Source organism: Pteropus medius, unplaced genomic scaffold, assembly GCF_902729225.1.
Source record: "Pteropus medius unplaced genomic scaffold, Ma_sr-lr_union100, whole genome shotgun sequence".
NCBI classification, from domain to species: Eukaryota; Metazoa; Chordata; class Mammalia; order Chiroptera; family Pteropodidae; genus Pteropus; species Pteropus medius.
Genome location: NW_024349799.1, coordinates 8,296,955 through 8,319,444, shown reverse-complemented (window position 1 = coordinate 8,319,444; position 22,490 = coordinate 8,296,955). Strand labels below are relative to the sequence as shown.

Here is a 22,490-nt window from a genome sequence, read left to right as displayed (position 1 = left end):
TGACTGCCTGGGCACCATTTGTAGATGCCTGATTCGATTCTGTGTACCTGCCAAACCCATGTTCAGTTCTGAGGCACATCATGAGGTCATACAGATGAAAATTTGGACTGGGGTGATGGTGAAGGAGCTTAAGCAAATGGATTTGAGAGAGATTTTGGCAGAGCTGACAGAATTTGTTGATGGATTGGATGGGGGGATGAGGGAGAGGCCTTTCAAGGATGACTTCCTGTTTTCAGCTTGAACATCTTGGAGAATGGAGATTCTATTTCTTGAGAAGAGTAGCTCAGAAAAGGAGCACAGCATATGGCAGTTATAGTTCCACATTCACAGGATTCACAGGATCTCAGTATCTGTTCAGCTTCTCACAGGGCCAAGCACCGCAGGTAACTAAGGGGAAGAGCCACACCTGAATGGCAACAGGAGCAAACTGCCATTGTACTCTACTTTCTGTAACCTGTCCCGCAAAATTCATTAGTGGCTATCCCCCAGCTGGGAAGAAGCACTCTTTAAGACAGAGTTGTTCCAAATGTTCTCTCCTAGAAGCCCTCTCTGCTTCAGGCTTGTTTCTGAGACTATGTGACTTCGTTCATTCATTCATTCATTCATTCATTCATTCATTCATTCATTCAACAAATAGTTTCCAGTGTCTACTCTGTACCAGGGTAGAGCAGTGAATAAATATCAAAAATTTCTACCTCATGAAGTTTACATTCTAACTTCAAGGAGACAGATAATAAATACATAGTACAAGACAAGTTGACAAGTGCTATGGAGTCAAAAAAATCAAGTAGAGAAGGAGGTTGAGGAATTGTACAGAGAGAGAGGTGCTACATAATATAGGAGGTTCAAGGAAGGCCTTCCTGATAAGGTGGCATTTGACCCGGAGGAAGCTGACCAGATATGGAGGAGGAGTACTCTGATAGAGGGAACAGGCACAAAACCCTGAGGCTGGGTCTTGCCTGTTGAGTTTGGAGAACAGCAGGCATTGAACTGGAATGGAAGAAGCTAGGGAGGAGGTAGGAGATGAGGTCAGATGTTATGGGGGCTGGTGGGCAGAATCTTGCAGGCATTGTAAGGACTTTGACTCTGAGTTAGGAAGCCATTGGGGATTTTTGAGCAGGAGAATAGAATGATCTGACTTATGTTTGAAAAGGATCATTGGCTATTCTGTTGAGAGATTACAAGCATGGAGCCGCTAAGGAGGCTATTTCAGTCATCTTGGTGAGAGACAGTGGGTTGTGGAATAGCAGGGGAGGTGGCAGTGGGTGCTCAGGTTTTGGATGGAATCAGGTACAACATATGCGAGTTGGGAAAGAAAGAACAGAATCATGAATGACTACAAGATTTTGTTCTAAGCAGCTGGAAGGATGGACCTGCCATTTTCTTAAACAGGGAAGACAAAGGAGAAGCAGATTTGGGGACTTCACTTTTGGATCAGATAATTTTGAGAAACTATTAGATACCTTAGTGGAGATGTCCAGGCTGGAGAGGTATAATTTTGGAAGTTGTCAGTATGTAGGGGAATATGGAAGCTGTGAGTCTGGCTGAGATTGCCTGGGAAGTGAGATCGACAGAGATGAGTTAGGAGGAACTGTGCCCTGCATGGACTTTATAGTAAATTGGGAGTAATGATCTCTACACCAAAGGAATGTGGGGATGATTAAACGATGTTGTGCATGTAGTGGACTTTGCACAATTCTTGGCACATAGTAGGTGCTTCTTTAAGTTCCTTACTTCCCCCTGCAGGCAGACACTTCCACCTTGCTGGTGGCCAGGTGGCTGGTGGCCAGGTGGCTGTGGGTTACATGACACGAGTATCATGTCTTTGTGTCCCTGCTGCTTAATCTCTATCTGCAGCTGTGTTGACCAGCTTGGTCCTCCAGCTTCAGGAAATTTTCTGTGCCCAACAGTGCACTGCCGTTACCCCTGTGCTCCTTCCCATCATCCTTCCCAGAGACCTTAGGCTTTCTCCAACCCCTCACTGATTCTTGTCCCTTAGGATTTGAGCTCCACAGAAATTTTGATCACATTTTAGTGTGAATGGAGGTACAGAGAACTGGTTTTCAGCTCTCTGGGATTTGCGTGAGAGACGGAGCCCAATAGTGTTAGGGCTCTAAGGACTGGAGCTGGGCCTTGATTGGGGGGAATGTGAGAACACCAAAGATAGACTTTGCTAATTTCCTTACTTTGCTCCTGACAGTAGATGGTCCCCATACCATACCACTACACTCATGGATGTACAGAGATTTCTTACCTGTAGTGTCAAATAGCATCCCTCTTCCACAGGAGCTTAGGATTGAAGGAGAAATCCATGAAGTGCCTTCCCCAAGGCCTGAGTTAGAGGGCAGGGCCACACCAGAGTCCCCAAACCGCTTCTCCAGTCTGCGTCTAGCAAAGCAGACTGGTGTCAGCCTCAGCATCCATTGCAGGACTTCAGTGGTTGGGACAAGAGGCTTTGGGCAGGGAGGACAAGGAGGTGCTATTTATACTAGGTCTTGAAGGGTAGACAGAGAAATAAATGTTTTAAATGGTTGAGATGGGGGAAGAGCTTTCAAGGAAGGATGAGCTGTAGCCCCTGCATGGGCAAAAGGAATAAGGAGGTATGTTAGTTATGTGCCTCAACTATCCAGTTCACATGCAAACAAACAATATTTAACATGGTTGCCTGTATTTTCACACTGTTCCCATTATCTAAGGTCCTGAATAGTTACTTGTTTTCCATACCCCGAATCTAACTCTGCCCTCATCATTCCACTATTTAAATTAGTTGATACTGAAATGTTTGGAAAAGTACCTGACACATAGTAAATATCATAGAGATGTCTGTAAAATACAAGAAATATTTTATTTCTTTTGTTGTTTTGCAACAGAACAAATTTAAACCACCAAGTTCTCTTTCTACAGCACAGTTTTATTCCAGCCAGGTGCCTGCAAAGGGAAGACAGATGCTACCTGGGGATCAAAGCATCCTCAGGCCCCCGAAGTGGGATATCATGGCAAAGCTTCAGGAGAAAGCAGAATTCATCAGAGCATGAGAGCAAGAATGGGCTTCATTTCAGGACAATGCCCAGGGACTGTCTAGGGTTGAGAGAGTTGGTTAGGGAAGGAGGATAGCTCTGTGGCCTCTTCTCATTTCCTTGGGCTTTGGTGGTCCCACGGCTCCCAGATCGCATGACTTGTGGTTCAGGTATCTGATGTACTGCGGCACCCAGGCATCACTGGGGTTGGCACAGAACTTACGACCATTTTTGATAAGAAAGCTGTGGAGCAAGAAGGAGAAGAATGAGAAACTGAGAGTCAGCAGCCAGGAGAGGAGCACATTTCACTCCACCCCACTCTTTTCCCAGTGTGAAATTCCCCCTCCCTCTCTCTGTCAATGTGGCCCCTTGCCGAGAGAGACCTCCACCCCTATGCCCGCTTTCCTGCTAGTCTCTCTTGTTTCCCGGGGAGTCAGTGAAGTCCCCACCAGGCAGTCCCCACTAGTTTTCTCTTCCCCAACTCCTTCCTATCCACAGGGACCAGCTCCCACCACCTCCCTGCAGGCCCAGCTCGTGTGCGGAAGTCCCCAGGCGCCCCTCAGCAGCCTCCTCCTAGAATCCCAACCCCTTGCTTCTGTCTCCCAGGCCCTGCTGGTTCTCAGCATTTGCACCCCCTTCCATTGTTGGCTGGGTTGTACTTACACGACCCCAAGCGTGTAGCACAGGTCACTGGTCCTGTCATAACTTTTCACAAGACGGAGTGGGATTTTTGAAGAGGTATAAGAGAAACAGCAGGTAGCCTGGTTGTTAGCTGGTTCTGTAAAGTAGAGAGCATATGATACTAAAGACTTCTCTGCAAGGAAGCTTAGACCTGTATCTGTATTCCAGGGAGCACTGGGGAGGGCTGAAGCGGGAAGAAGAGACAAGACAGGAGCCCATGGGAGAGAATGTGACCTGGCCTCTCTCTGGCAGTTCTTCTTCCCCACATCTTAAATAATCTTCCTTTTACATCTGCCCCCACCCCATCCCGTCCACACACACTGCCAGGCCTCCTAACCTCTCCTTCTCTCAGACCCGCCCCAGAGCTGGGATGTGACTCTGTGGCCATAGTGTTTCAAATTTCTGACAGTCTTTGGGATTTGGGAATAAGAAATCAAAATTCCTGGGAATTCCCCAAATCATAAATTATTCTATATTTTTCATGACTTTATTTTCAGGTTTTTAAATATTAATGAGTGATGATACAGTAAACATGATAGAGTTGTACTAAAATTTTCAGAGGTTTTCTGTAAAAAAATAATAAATGCAAGGTTTATTATGATGTCTATGTGTTGTGACACAATTATATATTTAATAACATGTTGAAGGTTCTCTTATAGATACAGTTGGTAATAGAAAACGTGACAAGAAGGGAACATTAACGCAAAAAAGTGTCCAATAAAAATTGAAAAAATACTACAACTATTTAATAGTTAAAGTATTTGAAAGTTATTATCCAAAAATAAAAATTTAAAACACAGGAAGCATTAATTGCCTCATTTGTAGTCTTTATCTTTGTTTTGTAACATATATTCCAGACATAGAAAATTTTTTCCATTTTGCATTGATGTTGGCCAGATTGTTGAGACAGTGTCCAAAAGCTTCAGGTTGGGTGTTAGAGAACACAGTGCTTCGCATAAACTCATTTCCTTTTTTAACAATGGGCATATCTTATCTGTTTGTCCTGACTTTGGTTTTTCCATTCAAATTGATACTGCTTTTGCTAATTTAGATTTTATATACAAATTAGCAAATTCTTCTGGTTTCGTTTCCCAGTATTCCATGACATTTATGTATTTTCTCTTTGTATTTCTTCTGTTAAACCATTTATAAAAAACTGTAGCCTATAGCAATTACTCAAAGACTGGGCAATGTCAGTGAACATTATTGTTCAAATAGTATAATATTCATCTCGCCTAGTAAGAATCACAGTTTCAATTGCCAACTTGAGGACATACTTTGCTTCTAAATTCTAAAACTTGTTATTTCTTGAAACATCACTTATATGATTTGTGTAAAATGTGCTATATATACAAACTCATTCATATTTATCTAGCAGTGGACAGGGCCATGAACTCATACCTGTAACATGGCAATGGCTTCAAGCTGATGGACTGTGACTTCTCACCTACGTGCTCCTGTCCCAATTTCTCAAAATACTGATCTTAACTTTGAACTCCATGTGTCGAGTGTTTCCTCCTCTTGTTCTCGATGTCAGTGGATTCCTTCAAATCAGTAACATCTCTATGTTGATTGTTAAGCTTTAATTCTTTTAGGAGAATTATAATACTTTTCCCCATTTTCCCTGTTTCTCAACTAAATTGTCTTGGGACTTGGGATCTGGAAAAACATAAATTTCTAAGAAATGCTGGGAAGGTGTTCCCATATAGAAATGCTAGTAGATGCCCAGGGCCACTGTTCCGGTGCCTCACAGGTCTCAGGGGATGCTAGAAGGGGGAGGTTTGCTGTGCCCAGAGGAGCAGAGCTTTGGCTATGAATCAGGAAAGCTAAACTTGTCCTTGTTTCTGCTCCTGAAAGCTATGTGGTTCCAGACGGGATGCTCTTTCTGAACGTGTGTCTTTAAAATGGCAAAAATATTGATGGTGCAGGTACTGTGCATATTGATTTATATACCAAGATTGTTTTATGCAGTAAAGGCCTTATTACCCCCTTGTAACATATGAAGAACCTGAGGTTTAGGATGCCTAAATGAGGCAGGGCAGGTCACAAGCTTCCAGATTGAGGCTCCCTGGGAGCAGACGTGTCTGTTTCTGCCCACTACTGTATTATAGCATGTTGACTGAATGGGTGGCACAGAGTAGGCTTTTAATATATACTTGTTGAAGGAAAGAGTGAATTCAGTTTGAATCTATGTCTTTCTTCATTCCGTTTTGCTATTTGTTCTCTGGAGGAAAAGAAAAAAAGCTTTCATTTACTAGGTCTCTAGTATAGGCCTGGTATATGGTTTACTTCCTGACATGGCTCATCTTTATTCCTCACAATGACCTTCTGAAAAAGTATTACTTATCCTATTTGCTACAAATTATGCGAAGTCATACAGTGATAACTGGAATTATGAGAAAGCATTATAAGGAGCTCTATATCTAGTTACAGTCAAAATTCCTGGAAAATGCTCCCATTCCTTGGACTAGCAGAGATGTCCAGTGAAAGGCCCAACACCTGCCCAGCACAGGAAGCTTGATCTGACCTTCAGTGACCAAGGAAGGTGCACAGGACTTTCTGCTCAGCCAGGACTGCTTTGAGGACTAGGGCCAAAGGACAAGTTCTTTCTGGGTTGAGCTGAAGGAGCCAGCGGCAGGGCAATGAGACTGTGCCTCATGCTTTGGGGTAGGGCAGGATCAGGTGTTTGTGTCCCTTTCCTTCCCTGGAGGTGACTCAGGGGCAGTAACCACTGGCACAGCCCCTGGGGGGCATTTTTCACAGTGTTGCGATCAGATTCGTGCCACCTGGAACTGTTCCTTAGAGTATAATTGTATCTTGTCACCCTCTGGTTTGTGCTGCAGGGCCCCTGCACAGTGACACCACAATGGTTTGGCCGCTGTGTGGTGCTGCCACCAATCATCCTGGTCTGCCTGGGACGAAGCAGGTTCCTAGGATGTGAGACTTTCAGTGCTAACACAGAGATGAATTGGTCACCCTACTAGGAGGTTGGACAAATATGGCTGTCCACTATCTCCACTCCCACCAAATTCAGATTAAGCACTTGTGGGTTTTTCCCCTCAATATTTTTTTATTGTAGTAAAATGCACATAATATAAAATTTACCACTTTAACCATTTTTAAGTGTACAGTTCAGTGCTATTAAGTACATTCATATATTGTACAACCATCACCATCATCTATCCAAAGCTTTTTTTCTCTTTCGCACCTGAAACTGTATGCCCAATAAAAAATAATTCCCCATTCCCCACTCCTCCTAACCGTTGGAAATCACCATTCTACTTTCTGTTTCTATGAAATTGACTATTCTAGGTACCTCATATATGATTGGAATCATGTAGTGTTTGTATTTTAGTGATTGGCTTATTTCAGTTAGCAGAATGTCCTCAAGGTTCATCTTTTTTGTAGCATATGTCACAATTTCTTTAGTTTTTAAGTTTTTTTTGCTTGTCTGTTCATCTGTTGATGGACACTTGATTGTTTCCATATTTTAGCTATTGGAAACAATGCTGCTATGAATATGGGTGTAGAAATATCTATTTGAGACCCTGTTTTCAGTTCTTTTGGGTATACACCCAGAAGTGAGATTGTTGGATCATATGGTAAATCTATTTTTAATTTTTTGAGGAACCGCCGTGCTGTTTTCCATAGACGCTGTACCATTTTGCATTCCCATGAACAGTACACAAGAGTTCCAATTTCTCCACATCTGTTTTTTTTTTTTTATTTTTGGTAGTAGCTATACTAATGTGTATAAGGTAGTATTTCATTGTGGTTTTCACTTAAGCACCTTTTTTAAAAATTAGTTTTATATAATGGGGTTCCAGGTAAGTTACTTTGCAGAGAAAATATTTCATTAAGAAGAAAAATTAAAAACCCTGTCCTAATGGAAAGAGCAAGAGCTTTTGAGCTAGTCAGAGACATTGTTTTTAGTCCTGAAAACCACCACTTACGAGCTATGGGAACATTTGAGTAATGTAATTAAGCTTTTAAGGTGATACATGGTTACTGAGAGAAATATGTAACATAAATGATCTAAGTGAGTGGAATCTTCCTTAATAATCTGTACTGAGACCTTCCTCTGGGCTGATGTTCATCCATTCAGTAGATGTTTATTGAGCTTTCACTATATGCCAGTTACTTTCTAGGCCCTGGGGATACAGAGACAGATAAGAGAGACAAGGCCCTACTGTTCAGGTACTCTAGACGAGGAGACAGACAAATAAAGTAGGAGGAGATAGGAGATGGGGTTAAACGCTAGAAAGAAAACAAACCAGGATGATGTGATAGAGGGTACCTGAGGGTTGGGTGGAAGTTGTTTAATAGGCCGGTTAGGTGAGGAGGGAGTGTCATTTTAGCTGGGACCTGCTTGTTTAGAAAGAGCCAGACTTGTATAGACCGAGGGGAAGTACGTCTCAGGTAGAGGGAACAGCAAGGGCAAAGGGAATGAGCTTGGTGCATCTGAGGGACAGACAGAAGATTGAGTGCCTGGAGAAAAGGGAGTGAGGGTGAGAGTGACTGGAGATGAGGTCCATTGTCCAGGTCCCTTGGGTCTGGTCGCTCAACAACTTGCATCACATTTCACTACTACAGGAAGAGACAAAGCAAGCCAGCGTGGCTCTGGAGAGCAGGCGGGAGATTTTTCTTTTTTTTCTCTGCGTATTTTCTCCTTAGGTGAGATCATACCAAAGCAAAACAAAACAAAACCCCCAATAATGTTATAGTTCACATTTTGACATATTGTGAAAAATTTTACTTCGTTATGAATCTTACATATATTTTCAAATATTTTTAACCAAAACGGTCCATGCTTTTTCTAGAATTTTGAAGAAAATCAAAGAAGGGAAAAAAGCTGTTTACCACTATTACCATTTCAGTGTGTAATTTTCTGGATATTTTTCTCCATATAATCATTATAGGTATTATATACATATACAATTAAACAAAAAATGGGGTCATACTGAATCTAAATGTTCTTTTCTATAACATAATTTTTATAGTTTTATAATTATTTTTATTTAATATTGACTGCACATAAAATACAGATTGAGAATGAAGAGTAACAACGCAACACACCCCTGCATCTCCTCTAATATTAATACTTCTCAAATTTTGTATTTAATTAAATTTTGAAGGAGCAGCCCTGGATGGAGGAGGGTGTCTGCCTAAACCCAGCTCACTGAAGCCACTGAAATCCCTTGTGTGACTGAAAGGAAAAAGGTGAAGAGAAGTAAGAGTGGGTCATGTGATCTCTCAGAACATTTAGTTAATAACACAATTCAAAATCAAAAAGGAAATAGAACCATAAAATAGCATACATAAATTTAAAATAAATGTAAACAGAGCCCTGGAATTTGTCTGGAAGCGGCTTCTGAGGTCACAGGGGCTGTGCCTGGCTCAGGACCCTGTGCCCAATCTGTTCACATCTCTAGCATTTTCCTTGTAGGTTCCAGACCCCTCAAGGATCTAATTCCAATTGTTTATGTATTCCTGGACCACAGCTTGCTAGGGCTGCCATAGACCTTTCCAGTCTCTTATATGGAAGAAGCATTGGTGAGAGGGAGAAATATATAAAAGGGAACAATTTAGCAGCAGAACGCCTGTGGGATATCCTCTCTCTCCCTCCCTTCCCTCTCCTTCCCTCCCTCTGCTCCCCTTCCCCCTGCACATCTCTCTGATACTGGGATCCAAAAGACAGTCTATTTTCAGAACCAGGAATATTCCAGTGTCCCTCAACTTTTTTTCATTGCTCATAGGGACTGACTTCCTTCTGCTATCCTCTCCTCTCCTCTATTGTCTGCCTGGAGGGAGCTCTTCCTTGACTTCCTGCTAGTCCTGAGCCTATGTAGAAACATCCCCGGAATCACTTCCTGAGTCCTGCACACCTGGCGGGGCCCCAGGAGGCTGGGCCTTCCCGGGATGGTGCCCCATCTGCCTGTCTGTGCCTTGCTGCTGTGAGTTGTGCTCCATTTCATGTCCTGCAGGTTCTCTCTCTCCGCAGGGGTGCGCAAGGGGCCCGGCTCTGACATGGTGCCAAGATGGGAGCATCAGCTGCTGGTCTCTAATAGGAAATTTGTGAGGAGACTTGGTGAGAAACGTATGAGAAGCAGCAAGTATTTATTAATTTTTATTAATCTTTCCAAATGACCAATTTTTGACTTTGTTGATTTTCTCTTTTGTTGGTTTTCTGTGTCATTGCTTATCAATCTTATTTTCTTACTTATTTTGGGTATAATTTGCTCAATTTTTCCTAGCTTACTAAGGTGGAAGCTTTATTAATTTATTTCATGCCTTTCTTCTTTTCTAACAGAAAAATTTAAAGCTATAAACTCTCTTCTAGGCTCTGCTTTAGCTTCATTTTTTAATACAATGCGTTTTTATCATCATTTTGTTCAAAATGTTTTTCAATTTCCCTATTTGTCGTGTGGGTAATTTAGAGTTGTATTCTTTATTTCCAAATATTTGAGAATTTTCTAGGCATTTTATTGTTATTGATTCTAATTAAATTCCATTATAGTCAGAGAATATACTCTGTATTTTCATTCTTGGATATTTATTGAGACTTATTTCTTTGCCAGCATATAGTATATCTTGGTGAATGTCCCATGCACATGTGAAAAGAATATGTATTCTGTACTTGTATTTTAAGCAGTTGATTATGTTATGCTTAGCTATCATTTTATACTTATCTTGGTTGGGGTTCCTGATCTTTGTGGCTCTGTAGTTTGATGTCTTTCATCCATCATGTCTTCAAATGATTTTTCTTTCTCATTTTATAACTCTCTTTCTGGTACTCCAAGTATATGTATGTTATTTTGTTTGATATTTTCTTACATATCTTGTATGTGCTCTTCTTTTTTACTTTCAACCTTTTTCACTTTTTGTGGTTCAGTTTAGATGTTTTCTTTGACCTGTCTTCAAGTCTACTGATTTTTTTTCTTTTCTCTGTCTAGTCTGCTGTTAGCCCAGGCAATGCAACCTGGATTTATAAGATCTTATTTTTCATTTCTAGTGTTCTTGTTTGTTTCTTTTAAAAGGTTTCAGAGTCTGTGATGAAATTCCCATCTCTTCATTCATGATGATTACCTTTTCTACTAAATCTTTACTCATTTCTATCAGTTTTAAAGAAGTCTCCATTTGATAATTTCAACATCTGGGCCATCTTTAGTAATATTTCTATTGAATGTTTCTTTTTTTGATCCCAGGTCACATTTTCTTGTTTCTTCCTATGTCTCATAATTTTTTTTATTGTGTTGGTTATTTTGTATAGAACAATAGGAACTGAGGCAAATAATAGACCCAGAATAAGCATGCTTCTTCTTTCATGCTGCTAAACTATAAGGCTAATTCAATCTGATCTATAGTTGAGCTGGATCTGGGCTTTGTTGCAGCTTTAGTTTGATTCATTTTTCACTGGCTTTAAATATTCTGAGGGGGAAAGGTCAAGACTTATATTTCAGCAGAGTTTGAGATCTGGGCATTGGCAAGTTCTCACGATCTCTAAGTCTTGCCAGCTTTCTAAACCATAGAAGATCTTTTTAATTTATAACCCATTTGCCCATCTGAGTCACTGGTAATTTTTCTTTACAATACTGCTTTCAGCTTTCTACACCTCAGGAGATTTCTTTTTGTTTATTTGCTCTAACCATAGAGTTTGAAGGGCAGCTGCCTTATAATCTGTGAAGAGGTAGAATGTCCCAGAGGGGTTTCTCTATGCTCTCCTACCCACTACCTTCAATAGCTGAATGCTTATAATGCCTTCAATAGATTTATCTCAGCTTTCCTGCCATGCTCTCAGCTTTTGGTAGCTGAAAACATGGAGAAAGTTGGATGAGTTTCTTTCATTTGTTCTGCCTCCTGCCTTTGGGGTGTAGTTGCTCTGAAGTTGGTGGAGGCCCCACACATCTCAGGGGGCTCTCCCTCAGATCTGCTGCCCCAACTGTGAGTCTGTTCATCATGATCTTTGTGAAGACTGTAGGAAAGAGGTGGCAGATGGGTGCACATTTCCTCTGTGTCTGGAATTCTAATCTGCTATGTTAACTCACACATGGCTAGTGGAGGTTAAAGTTCTGAAGGTCACTTTTTGGAGTTTAGTACATTTTGCTTTATTATTTTTTTTCATTTGTAGTCTTGTGTGCGTGTGTGTGTGTATGTGTGTTTGTGTGATTATGTTTACTAAGGTATAGTTTAAATACGTATAAAATTGACCATTTTTAAGTGTACAGTTTGATGAGTTTTGAAAAATGTATAAAATCATGTAACCATCACCACAATCAAGATGTAGAATATTTCCATCACTCCAAAAAGTACCCTTGTATCCCTTTTGCAGCCATCACCTTCCCTCATCTCCAGTCTGTGGCAACAACTGATCAGACAACGGTCCCTATAGTTTTACTTTTTCCACAGTATTATGTAAGTAGAATTATTCAATACACAACCTTTTCAATCTGGATTCTTTAGCTTAATATTACGCTTGTGAGATTTATCCATGTTGTTGCATGTATCAGTAGTTGGCTTCTTTTTGTTGCTAAGTAATAATCCTTTGTATGGATGTATAGTCAGTTCTGCTATAATGCTTATTTAGAGAATGAGAATTTATTCCAATATGATTGATATATTAGGAAACAGTTGGAGCCTAACACAGATTCTTCCATTTGCTTACATATGATTTTATCTGTGAAAAAACAGTGGGTGAACAAGCCTCACAGGAATACACAAAACACAGACATTTCAAACACCTACCAGCTACTTCAGTTTACCAGACGTCATGAGCCACACGCATCTACAACTGAAGTTCCAACTTTCTTTCTGATTTCAGATAGCCCTCCTTCTACCACTTTATAATAACTCACAGCTGCAACCCTTCTGACTCTCACTTCTACAAGCAAACTCCAATTTTTTTTCAAAGTAAAGTGCCATATTTATTGTAGTATTTATATTAACTATTTAACATGGGCAAAACTGTACTATCATTTTAATTAGATTTCTGTATTTGAAAGTGCACTGATAAATGTTTGAGTGTTGTGTGCTCAACCCCATTTCCCTTAAGTCCTGTGGTTTTTATTGCATAATTTGGCATTGTGCAGTGATTTTTAGGAATGCATGTGTCATTTAATAGCAGAACTGACTGTACCACAATTTGTTTATCCATCTACCACTTGATGGACTTTTGGATTTTATTTTGAGTAAAGTTTGGAGAAATTTTGAATAAAACTGTTATAAACATTTGTGTACAAGTCTTTAGACATATAGATGAAAATAGTAGAAAGTCAGAGGGGACAAATATAAAGATCCTGATATGGATGGAACCTTGACCATGTCTGTATATAGGAGAACTTGGCATGGAGTTCACTCTTCATTTATACTCCAAACCCTCAGCTACCTGTTGTATTTAGTGCCACCAACATATTTATTTTCAAGTCTAATAGTAGTAAGAAAGGATAATGGGGAAAGGTAAAATGTTTATTTCTTTTAGAAGCAAAATTATAATATTTAATACACTTAGATATGTAATATGTCTGTTATTTTCTTTATTTGTTCTTGACTTATGAAGAATATAAACCCTTATATAAGCTATGTATATCTTTTCTAAAAGTGGGGAAGTAGTTGAGGATTTCCTGTCTAAGTCATAGAGTTCTGGTGTAATCTTATGAGTGGTTATTCTCCTTTATTTTCCAGCAGTAGGCAGCATCACTACTCTCTGTCATTTTGAAATTTCCTGTTGTAATTTACCAAGATGCTGACTGGGATGGATCTTGTTGCAAAAAACTGTTGTCTCATTCAAAAAAGACCATGCCATATATCCCCTGCAGAGAGGCCATCCCCTAGAGACAGATGGTGCCTACTTCTCCCCATACCTCTGGTCTATCGAAGCAGGAGATTTTATTTTAGGGACTATAAATTATGGTTTAACTTATAACATATTATTTCAGCTTTGGCTTTCCAGGATGCCATCTCCATCATAAGGCATGTTTCATTGCAGTGGCATGTCTCCTCTTTTTTGTTTTTTCCTCACTTCTCCAGTTTTCCTAAACTTCCCCTTTCATCCCTCTAATCAGTATTATTGATGTTCAAAAAAAAAAAAAAAAAAAAAACCAACAAAAAACCAAGCAACACAATGGCCATGAGTGCAAGCCTTACTTTTAAACAAATAAAAACATCTCTGTTATATAAAAGGTTATAACATAGTACAAAGATCAAACATTTGTTGAAAAATGAATATTTATAAATTTTTATTTGTTGATGGATTTGGTCCAATGTCTAGAGAGAAGATGTAATGCAGTCATTCAGTGTCACTTTGAATCACTATGAGATTTCTTAGAGGAAACATTCAATAGAAAATATAATTCAAAATTGGAAATATATAATAAAGGTGAAATAACTCAAATAAAATTTAAGTATGGAAGGCTCCAAAGTTTGGTTAATGGAAGGTAGGGTTTAGACCTATAAAAGTGGTAGCTTTTGGAGTTGCAGATACCATTCTTGCTCAAGTCCTTGCTCCCCAATCTACTGATGGATTTGGTTCTTTCTTTCTGGACCCCTTAGATTCAGCTTCAGATTCCTGATGTACACCTTGACCCAGGCATTACTGGGGTTGCACAGACCAGCCAACCTCTTTTAGTTTGGAAGCTGTGGAGAGAAGAATAAAGATTAAGGAGGAGATAGCCAGCAAGGAAACTTCTGGGCTGATGGTGGCCCTTCCATCCCTCTTTCTGATGTGACATCTTAGGGTCAGTCACTTTCTTAGAAATCAGCACCTATACCTCAGGAGCCCCAGTTTCTCTGAATATATCATAGGGATCTCCTCATACAGCTTCCTTCCTGCTGTTACTTCCTCCCCACTCTTCTTCTGCACTTGGCCAACTTCTCTTGGTTCTTTATTGGCTCTGGACTGGCTCAGAAGACACCCGAAGGTCTCTTTTGTACCTGAGATGGGTCAAGAGATCTGGGTATTACATAATTGTGCCCAGTCTACCCCCCTATATCCATGGGGGCTGCTCCTTTCCTTGGGGTTTCCCAGTTTCTCATCCAGGAATGGGCAGGAGGGATGGCTTTTACACAACACTGGGCTTAGAGCACTGGCTGCTGGCTTCATAAGAGTCTGTAAAAAATCTTGAGAGATCTTCCAAAGGGTATAAGAGAAGCAGCAGGAGGCTAAGGAGTCAATACCAATGGTAGGAGGAGGCACAGCAAGAAACTGAGTCATTCAAAGCTAAAGTAAAATCAACTTCTCCTTGCCCTCTACCCCTGAAAAGATGAGAAGGAACTAGGAAGACATAACATTTCTTAAAGATAGGGAACTCAAATGAACTGGGGCATGTTCTTTTTTCCTAGAAATTCTTTCTTTCTTCCTTCCTCCCTCCCTCCCCACCCTCTTTCTTTCTTCCTTCACACTCCCTCCCACACCTCTCCCCCACCTTCTTTCTTTCTTTCTTTCAACTTTCCTTTCTTTCTTTCTTTTCTTTCTTTCTTTCTTTCTTTCTTTCTTTCTTTCTTTCTTTCTAGGATAAAGGAAATCCATCTAGCCCATGATGTTACAGCACAACAGCAGAGCTCAAGCTGGGATATCTCTTATGTCACCCAAACAACAGGGTTTGGAGGAAGAGCTGACATATCTAAACTTACCTGCATCAATGGTAAATAAACAGACCTGGAGTATGCCTCTTGCCAATTATTCAGTGAATTTGACCTAAATTATCTTATTTATAAAGTGGAATTAACCTCTCTTGTTCTCTCTCTTTCTGAACGACTTGGTAGAATTTGATAGTCTGGACCCTTTTGAAAGAGAGACCAGGGTGATTCAAATCCACATGTTGAGTGCTCTATTTTCACTCAAGTGATCTTTGTCATCAGGGCATGTTTGATATAGATTTACCTGGGGCTAGAGAGGGTGACTTCTGGAAAAGACAGAATGGATGGTGGTCTCCCATAGTATTGAGGAGGTCTGGGAGCAGGGGGTCATGGTGAATTTCAAATGCCTCTGTAATGCTGGCAAGAGGTTCTGAGCTTGAGCATTAACACAGCTAAGAGAAGACATGGACACTTGCAGCTGGCACCTCCTTGGGTTCAGACCATTACTCCTTCTCTGGTATTGGAAGGTGGAAACTGGAGGTGATTGTAGGGGAAGAGTTTAATCACAATGTTGGTGTCATGCTGTGAGTTGCACAATCCAGTGATTGTCAATACCCTTTGGTTAACCAAGGGTTCAGAGTAATACTTGCAAGAATAGCTCAACTTCTCCATTGGTTGGGGGCACTTCTGAAGAAAATATTTGCTCAATTCATTGAGATCATTCTGAAGAAATTATTTCCATAGTTAGTGGGTGACAAGGAGTTGGTATTGCCACAGGCATCTTTGCAAGGACAGGTGTATCTATGAACTGTGGGTCAACTGTTTCTCTCCCATAGAGCAGAACATGCTGATGTTCCTTCACAACTGCTCTGGCCATGCAGAAGTGATATAAATGATGATGTCACTACAGTCTAAGTCATAAATAATCCTCAGCAGCTGGAATGAAAGAACCTCAGTCTAAGATGGCTTCCTCAGTCATATGTCTGATGCCTGGGCTGGGATGGTTGAAGGTTGGCTCACCTGGAGCTATCAGCTGGAGCCGTCTACATGTGGCCTTCCATGATAGCAGTCTTAAGACCCAAAGACAAGTGTTCTTGGTGAATAAGGTAGAAGCCGCATGGCCTTTTATGATCTAGATACAGAAGTCACATTGCATCTCTTCCACTATAAACTATTATTGATCAAAGCAGCTACCAACCTATCTAGATTCAAGGAGAGGAGACCTAGATCCCATCTCTCCATGAGAGATGCGTCAAAGAAATTGTGGCCATGTTTTAAAATCACTACGATATTTTATCTGTAAATATTTGCATTAGTTTCTTATTGCTGCTGTAACAAATTATCACAAATTTACTGGCTAGAACAACATAAACTTACTCTCTTACGTTTTTGGAGGTAAAAAGTCTGAAAAGGGTCTCACTGGTTAAAACCAAGGTGTCTATAGGGCTGCATTATTCCTTTTTGGAAGCTCTAAGGTAGAATCCATTTTTTTTTTATTGTCTTTTTTTTTTTTTTTTTTTTTTGGCTTCTGGAGGCTGCCCACATTCCTTGGCTACACCAACTTTGTGATTACATTGGACCCACTCAGATAATCAAGGATAGCTTTTCCATTTCAAAGGCAGTTGATTAGCAGTCTTGATCCCTCCTTGCTCTGTAACATAACATATTCACAGGTTTCAGGGGTTAGCACGTGCACATCTTTGGCAGGGCTGGCGGTGGGGACATTATTCTGCCTACCACAATATTTCAGTCCCTATCTTAAAAATAAGGATTAAAAAATACAATCACAAAACCATTGCTTATTTTCCATCTGTATATCCTCTTCAGTGAAATGTCTGTTCATGACTTTTGCCCATTTTCTAATTGAATTGTTCATTGTTTTTACTGAGGGTTCTATGTATATTCCAAATATAATTCCTCTGTCAAATATATGGTTTGAAGATATTTTTTCCCATTCTGTACTTTTTAAAAAAAATCTTCTTGATAGAGTCTTGAAGAACAAAACTTTAAAATTTTGATGAAGTCTAACTTATTAACTTTTCCTCTTATGAATTATGCTTGGTGTCAAATCTGAGAACTCTAGGTCTTGAGATTTTCTCCCATTTTTTTCCCTAAAAATTTTATAGTTTTATGTTTTCCATTTAAGTCTATAATCCCTTTTGAGTTAATTTTTGTGTAAGGTGTGAGGTTAGGGTCAAGGTTCTTCTTCTCCACCTCTTCTTCCTTCTTTTTGTCTATGTATGTTCAACTGTTCCAGCACCATTTATTAAAGAGGCTATCCTTCCTTCCTATTCCTTCTGTAAATATTTGGTAGAAGCCAGTAAGATATGAAGATTTTTTTGCAAAGAATTTTAATTACTGGTTTAATTTCTTAAAAGAAATAGAATTATTCATATTTTCCATATCTTTTTGTTACATAGTCTTCTTGTGTCAGTAAATTATATTCCTGATAAGAGAGAAAAGGGACTGTACTTTAAAAGAACAGCAAAATTTTGTAAGCATTTATCATCCTGAGCTGGGGAAGTACCTGGGGATTGAATTTTGAAGATGCTTAATTAAAGAAGCTGGAACACAAGAATAGATAAAGGAGAGCTTATTGACTTGGCGATACTCTTTCTGGATATAGAGTATAACTTCCTGATAAAGATCCCAGGGTTTGGTGCAAATTTATTTCCAGGAAAGCTCCAGAAGCCTGGAGAAAGCAAGGCTTGTACTGAATGAAGTTAAAATACCGGAATTGTCATGACAGATGGCGGAGGAAGGGATGAAAAAGTTCATGGAAGTGGGCATGCTGGAGTGTATATACTATGTGAGGCTGGAAGACCCACCAATTATATTCCATGGGAAGGCCCAGAGAACACATTGTTCACCAAAGCTATCAGGATTCATGGATGAGAGGGACACCAGCATCTCTAAAAAGTTCAGTGGTATCTCTCCTCTGTAGGCCAGAGCTGATAGTAGGAGTGGCTGACATAAAACTTGGCCCATTGATAGCAATAAGAATGATGCCCTCCCTCCTTGAATCTTCAAAATCATATCTTCATTAGTTTTGTAGAAATTTTAGCCATTATCTCTTTAGATACATCTGCTGTCTAATTCTCTCTCTCCTCTCATTTCAGGATTCCAATTAAGCACACAACAGATACCCCACGCTATCCTCTGTATTCTCCTATCCTCTCATTTATATTTTCCATTCTTCTGTTTCTCTTTGTTTCATTTTGCTGTGTTTTAACTTTACCTACATTTCTTCAGTTGTGATTAATATGCTGTGTTTTTATTTCAGTTATTGCATTTTTCAGTTCTAGAATTTATTTTGACTTTTACAAATCTGCGATGATACTCGTTATAGTTTCCAGTTCCTTGCCAAAAAGTTCAAGCTTTTTTTTTTTTTTTGGTAGGGGTGGGGGTCAGGCATTAGTTCCATCAGCATCTGGGATCATGTTAAAAAAATTTCAGAGTTTGAGATTTTCTAGACCATGCAGGTGTCTGAAGCTGGCCTCCTGTCTGTTGAAGGGCTGGTTCACTTCTAATTTACTTTTACTCCCAGGACATCAGCCCAAACAGAGAATGATTTCTTAAGGTGTTTTCATTTGGGCAGCCCTGGACTTTCAGTTTTCCTCCAGCTCATTGAGGCTGTGAAAGGTCCAGCTCACCTTCTCAGACACCTCTTCCAAATTGCAAACAGCCTCACTCTAGAAGAGGCATCTAATACCAGGCTCACATCTATGGATCTGTCTTCTCTAGGATCTTAAACTAACAATTCCTTACTCCTTGCTTGCCTAACTAGGCTCTCTCTTATCAGGGAGTTATGCATTCCTGGTAAATCTGTTTCAGGTGGAACATAGGCACGTTGAGACTATTTCCTAGTGGTTCGTTAAGAATGTGGGACTTGCTCTGGTCTGCAGTTCGACCCCACATTACTAGCTATGTGACCTTGGGCAAGTGTCTTAAGCTCACTGAAACCGTTTCCTCATGTGTCAAAGGGGGATAATCAGAATATATACAACACAATGATATTTTAAAGATTAGACAATGCATGGAAATCCCTTAGTATAGGGTGTGGTTCATAGTAAGTCCTCAAAAACTGTTAGTCTTCATTCTTAAGAAAGCTGAATTTATAAAAATCCATAAATATGCATGAGAGAATGCTTTGCTTTAGTGTTCATTTATGTGGTGGATTTCCCTGGTGTGTATACATTTGCATTTGTTTTTAATACTTTGCTTCTTTTTAGCCTAGGAGCAATGTGTCTCTGGTGTAAAGCCTGGTGTCATTGGAATGACAGTCATCCCCTTTCTCTTGCCTTCCCTTCTTACTCAGATGCCTCTAATCATTCCATCTCATTCCTCCAAACAATGAAACTGATTTATCAGAAGGGGGAGAACACAAAAGAATAGCCAGAAGTCCAAGATTTACTTTAGAAAACAAAAAGAATCTTTATTATCCTGACAGTTTTAACAGAGTAAAGGGCTCATACAAACTCGATAAGCATCTGTTGATAGGTTTGGTCCAATGTCTACCCAAAGACAGGAGCACAATCATTCACCATTACCCTGAATATGAGTCAACCACTGAATGATTGGGAAAGGGTTTGGGAATAAGAGGATGTTATATGATTTCTCAGAGAAAGCATCAAATTGAATAAAATGATTTCTAATATTTAACACCTTATTAAATTAAAGAAAGGTTTCAGAATGCAGTGAGTGGATGAGGGAAGGAGTCGTAAGAGAGGGAACTTCTGGGGTTGCAGGGCATTCCCCTACTTTTGTTCCTTGCTACCCTCTGGAACGCTGGACCACTGGACCAGTTGGGGATTCTCCAGGTAGCTGATGTATTCCTGAACCCAGGCATTGTGGGGATTGGCACAGATATGCTGGCCCTTTTTGGTGAGAAAGCTATGGAGAGAGCAGAGGTATTATATAGGGCATGCATGATCATCTGTAGCCCCTCAGCTTCATCCCTGTGGGCAGCTTAGAGCTAGTCCACCTTATCAAAGATTCATCTCCAAACCTCAGATACTATTGGTCCTTCTCTGAGTGACTTATGGACATAACCTAAGGCTACCTCCTTTCAGCTGTCTCTTTCTCTCCTCTCTTCCCTCTACTTCTGGGCACATCTTCCCTGGCTCCCTGTAGGTTCTATTTCATGTCAGGAAACAGCCCCAGTGGCCTTTTTTTGTGTCCTGCATGGAAAAAAAGGCCCCCAGAGGGCTGGGCTTTCCCAGGATGGCTGCTTATCCACCAGAGGGTACACTTGTGAACAACTACTCCCTGCTCAGACTCCTATGGACACTCTCCTGCTCCCATGTCCTGTGGCTCCCCAGGGGTGAGCAAGAGGACTGGCACTTACATAACACCATGTTTGGAGCACTGGCCACTGGTCTTAAAATAGGTAACCACACGTCTGCGGGGGATCGGCCGGGACGTGTAGGTGAAGCAGCAGGTGGATGCTACATTAGTCTTATCTGTGGGGGAATAAGAACAACAGGAGTTTCTCAGGAGCACAGGCACACCCGAGAGGGTCAGAAAGAAGTAGAGAGAGACGGCATAGCTCAGCCATGAGACTTGAGGGAAAAGGAAAGTGGAAATAATTTGACTTTGTTTGTTTTTCATTAATTTCCTTAGTCTTATCTTTGGTTTTGTCTCTTCATTTTGGTCTCTATCTTACTCTACAGGGAACCAAACTCTAGATATCTGCTTCCTTTTCCTAACTCTTTTTGGAGAAAATTTATTATTTAATCCATTAAATCATAAGATAGCTGAGGGAAAATAGGGACAATTCTTGCAACTCTGGGGAATAGCTAAGGTAGGCAATTCTAAAACTTACCAGCACCAACGAGATCTAAATAGGCCTAGACTCTACCTCATGCTAATAACCCAATAAATTAGACTTTAATGATCTCATCCAAAAAGTGAGATAAGATCTCTCCTAACTCCCATCCTGCAGCCCAAATCGATAGACTTTTTTTTTAACCCTCTTGAGGAAAACAAATGTTTTGAAACCCCATTCGAGGTTTTCTAATTTCCCACGGAGGTTCTCAGGCCAGAGCACTTGGAAGATGTGGTCTGACTTCTGTCCAGAGTTCGGGGAGCAACTGTCCTTAAAGGAAACTAGACAATATACTCACTTTCGTTATAGGAGCAGAGGGCCATAGTGCAGAGGAGGACAAGGACGGTAGCACCAAGGACCTTCATGACGCTGGGCAGGCAGAGGAGTGTGGGCAGAACTGAGATGGGGCTTTGGAATTCTCTACTGCTGCCTTCTTTCTGAGATCTTCACTCTCTTTCCTCCTTTTATAGGCAGCCCTGGATAGTGGGAACATAGAAATCGGAGGTGCCTAAACAAGAAATTTTAAGTATAGTGTTGTCATGTGAGTCGTACAACACAGGATTGCCTAGGGTTACCAGAGAGGTTTAGGGTAAACACAAGAATGGTTCAGTTGCTAATTTGGTTGGAGTGCTTATTGAGGAAGTTGTTTCTCCAGATGAGTGACCAGGAATTGACATGATCCAAGGATCATGCTTAGCTGTTTCCTGTTCACATGACAGACATCTCTCTGAAGTAAGTGGTCACAGCCCCCTTCCATAGAGCAGAGCACTTTGATGGGCTTCACAGTGTTCTGACCATATATATGTGACATTTGTAATAATATCACTGAGTCTCAAGCAGTATAAGCCAAGCTAGCCACACCATAGATGGAAAGAACAGAATTGGGAAGCCTACACTGGATGTGGATCAACAGCAGTCTTAACACACGTCCACACTCTTTGAACAAGAAATTCTACTTCCTGTAATTTATCCTATGGAAATGAACTCACGAATGGGGAACATTTTAATGACAATGTTGTTTGTTACAGCTTCTCTATTGTTAAATAAGTGACACCAAACTACACACTCCACAGTGTTGGAATGATAAAGTAAATCCACTGAGGGACCACTAGCCAGCCTCTTAAACAAATAGAATGACATGAAAATACTTAATTTTTAATATTAAATATTAACAAACAAGATGCAAAATTTCATATGTAACTTTATTTAAAAAATCCTGGGAAGAAAATAAAAACAGAAAGAAATAAAGCTTCTTACCTATGCCTATAGGATCCTCACCCCATGTCCCATGGGTTGTCTCTCCCCACAAGCCCTGCTTCTCTCCAGGAAGGAAGAATAGTACTGACATTACATGAGGGTAGGAACACTGACCATTATTAGTGTCACCGTGATTA

General features: G+C 40.4%; 1 protein-coding gene and 1 long non-coding RNA gene across 3 annotated transcripts in view; one reads left to right on the top strand and one right to left on the bottom strand.

The window, feature by feature from the left end:
* LOC120620881 (uncharacterized) overlaps positions 1–22,490 on the top strand; it is a 65,137-nt gene that overhangs the window by 23,701 nt on the left and 18,946 nt on the right. The window contains exon 8 of one of the 2 annotated variants that reach the window (XR_005658021.1): positions 14,244–14,581. The exons of the other annotated variant lie outside the window; for it this stretch is intronic. This is a non-coding gene — a long non-coding RNA (uncharacterized LOC120620881). Of the gene's footprint in view, positions 1–14,243; positions 14,582–22,490 lie in introns of those variants that run through there. 2 annotated transcript variants of the gene reach the window in all.
* Positions 19,683–21,564, bottom strand: LOC120620876 (C-C motif chemokine 3-like). The gene is made up of 3 exons (XM_039885930.1): positions 21,395–21,564; positions 20,617–20,731; positions 19,683–20,162 (listed from the first exon to the last, which is right to left on the bottom strand). The coding sequence occupies exons 1-3, from the start codon at positions 21,459–21,461 to the stop codon at positions 20,027–20,029; spliced, it is 318 nt and encodes a 105-aa protein (XP_039741864.1). The 5' UTR covers positions 21,462–21,564; the 3' UTR covers positions 19,683–20,026.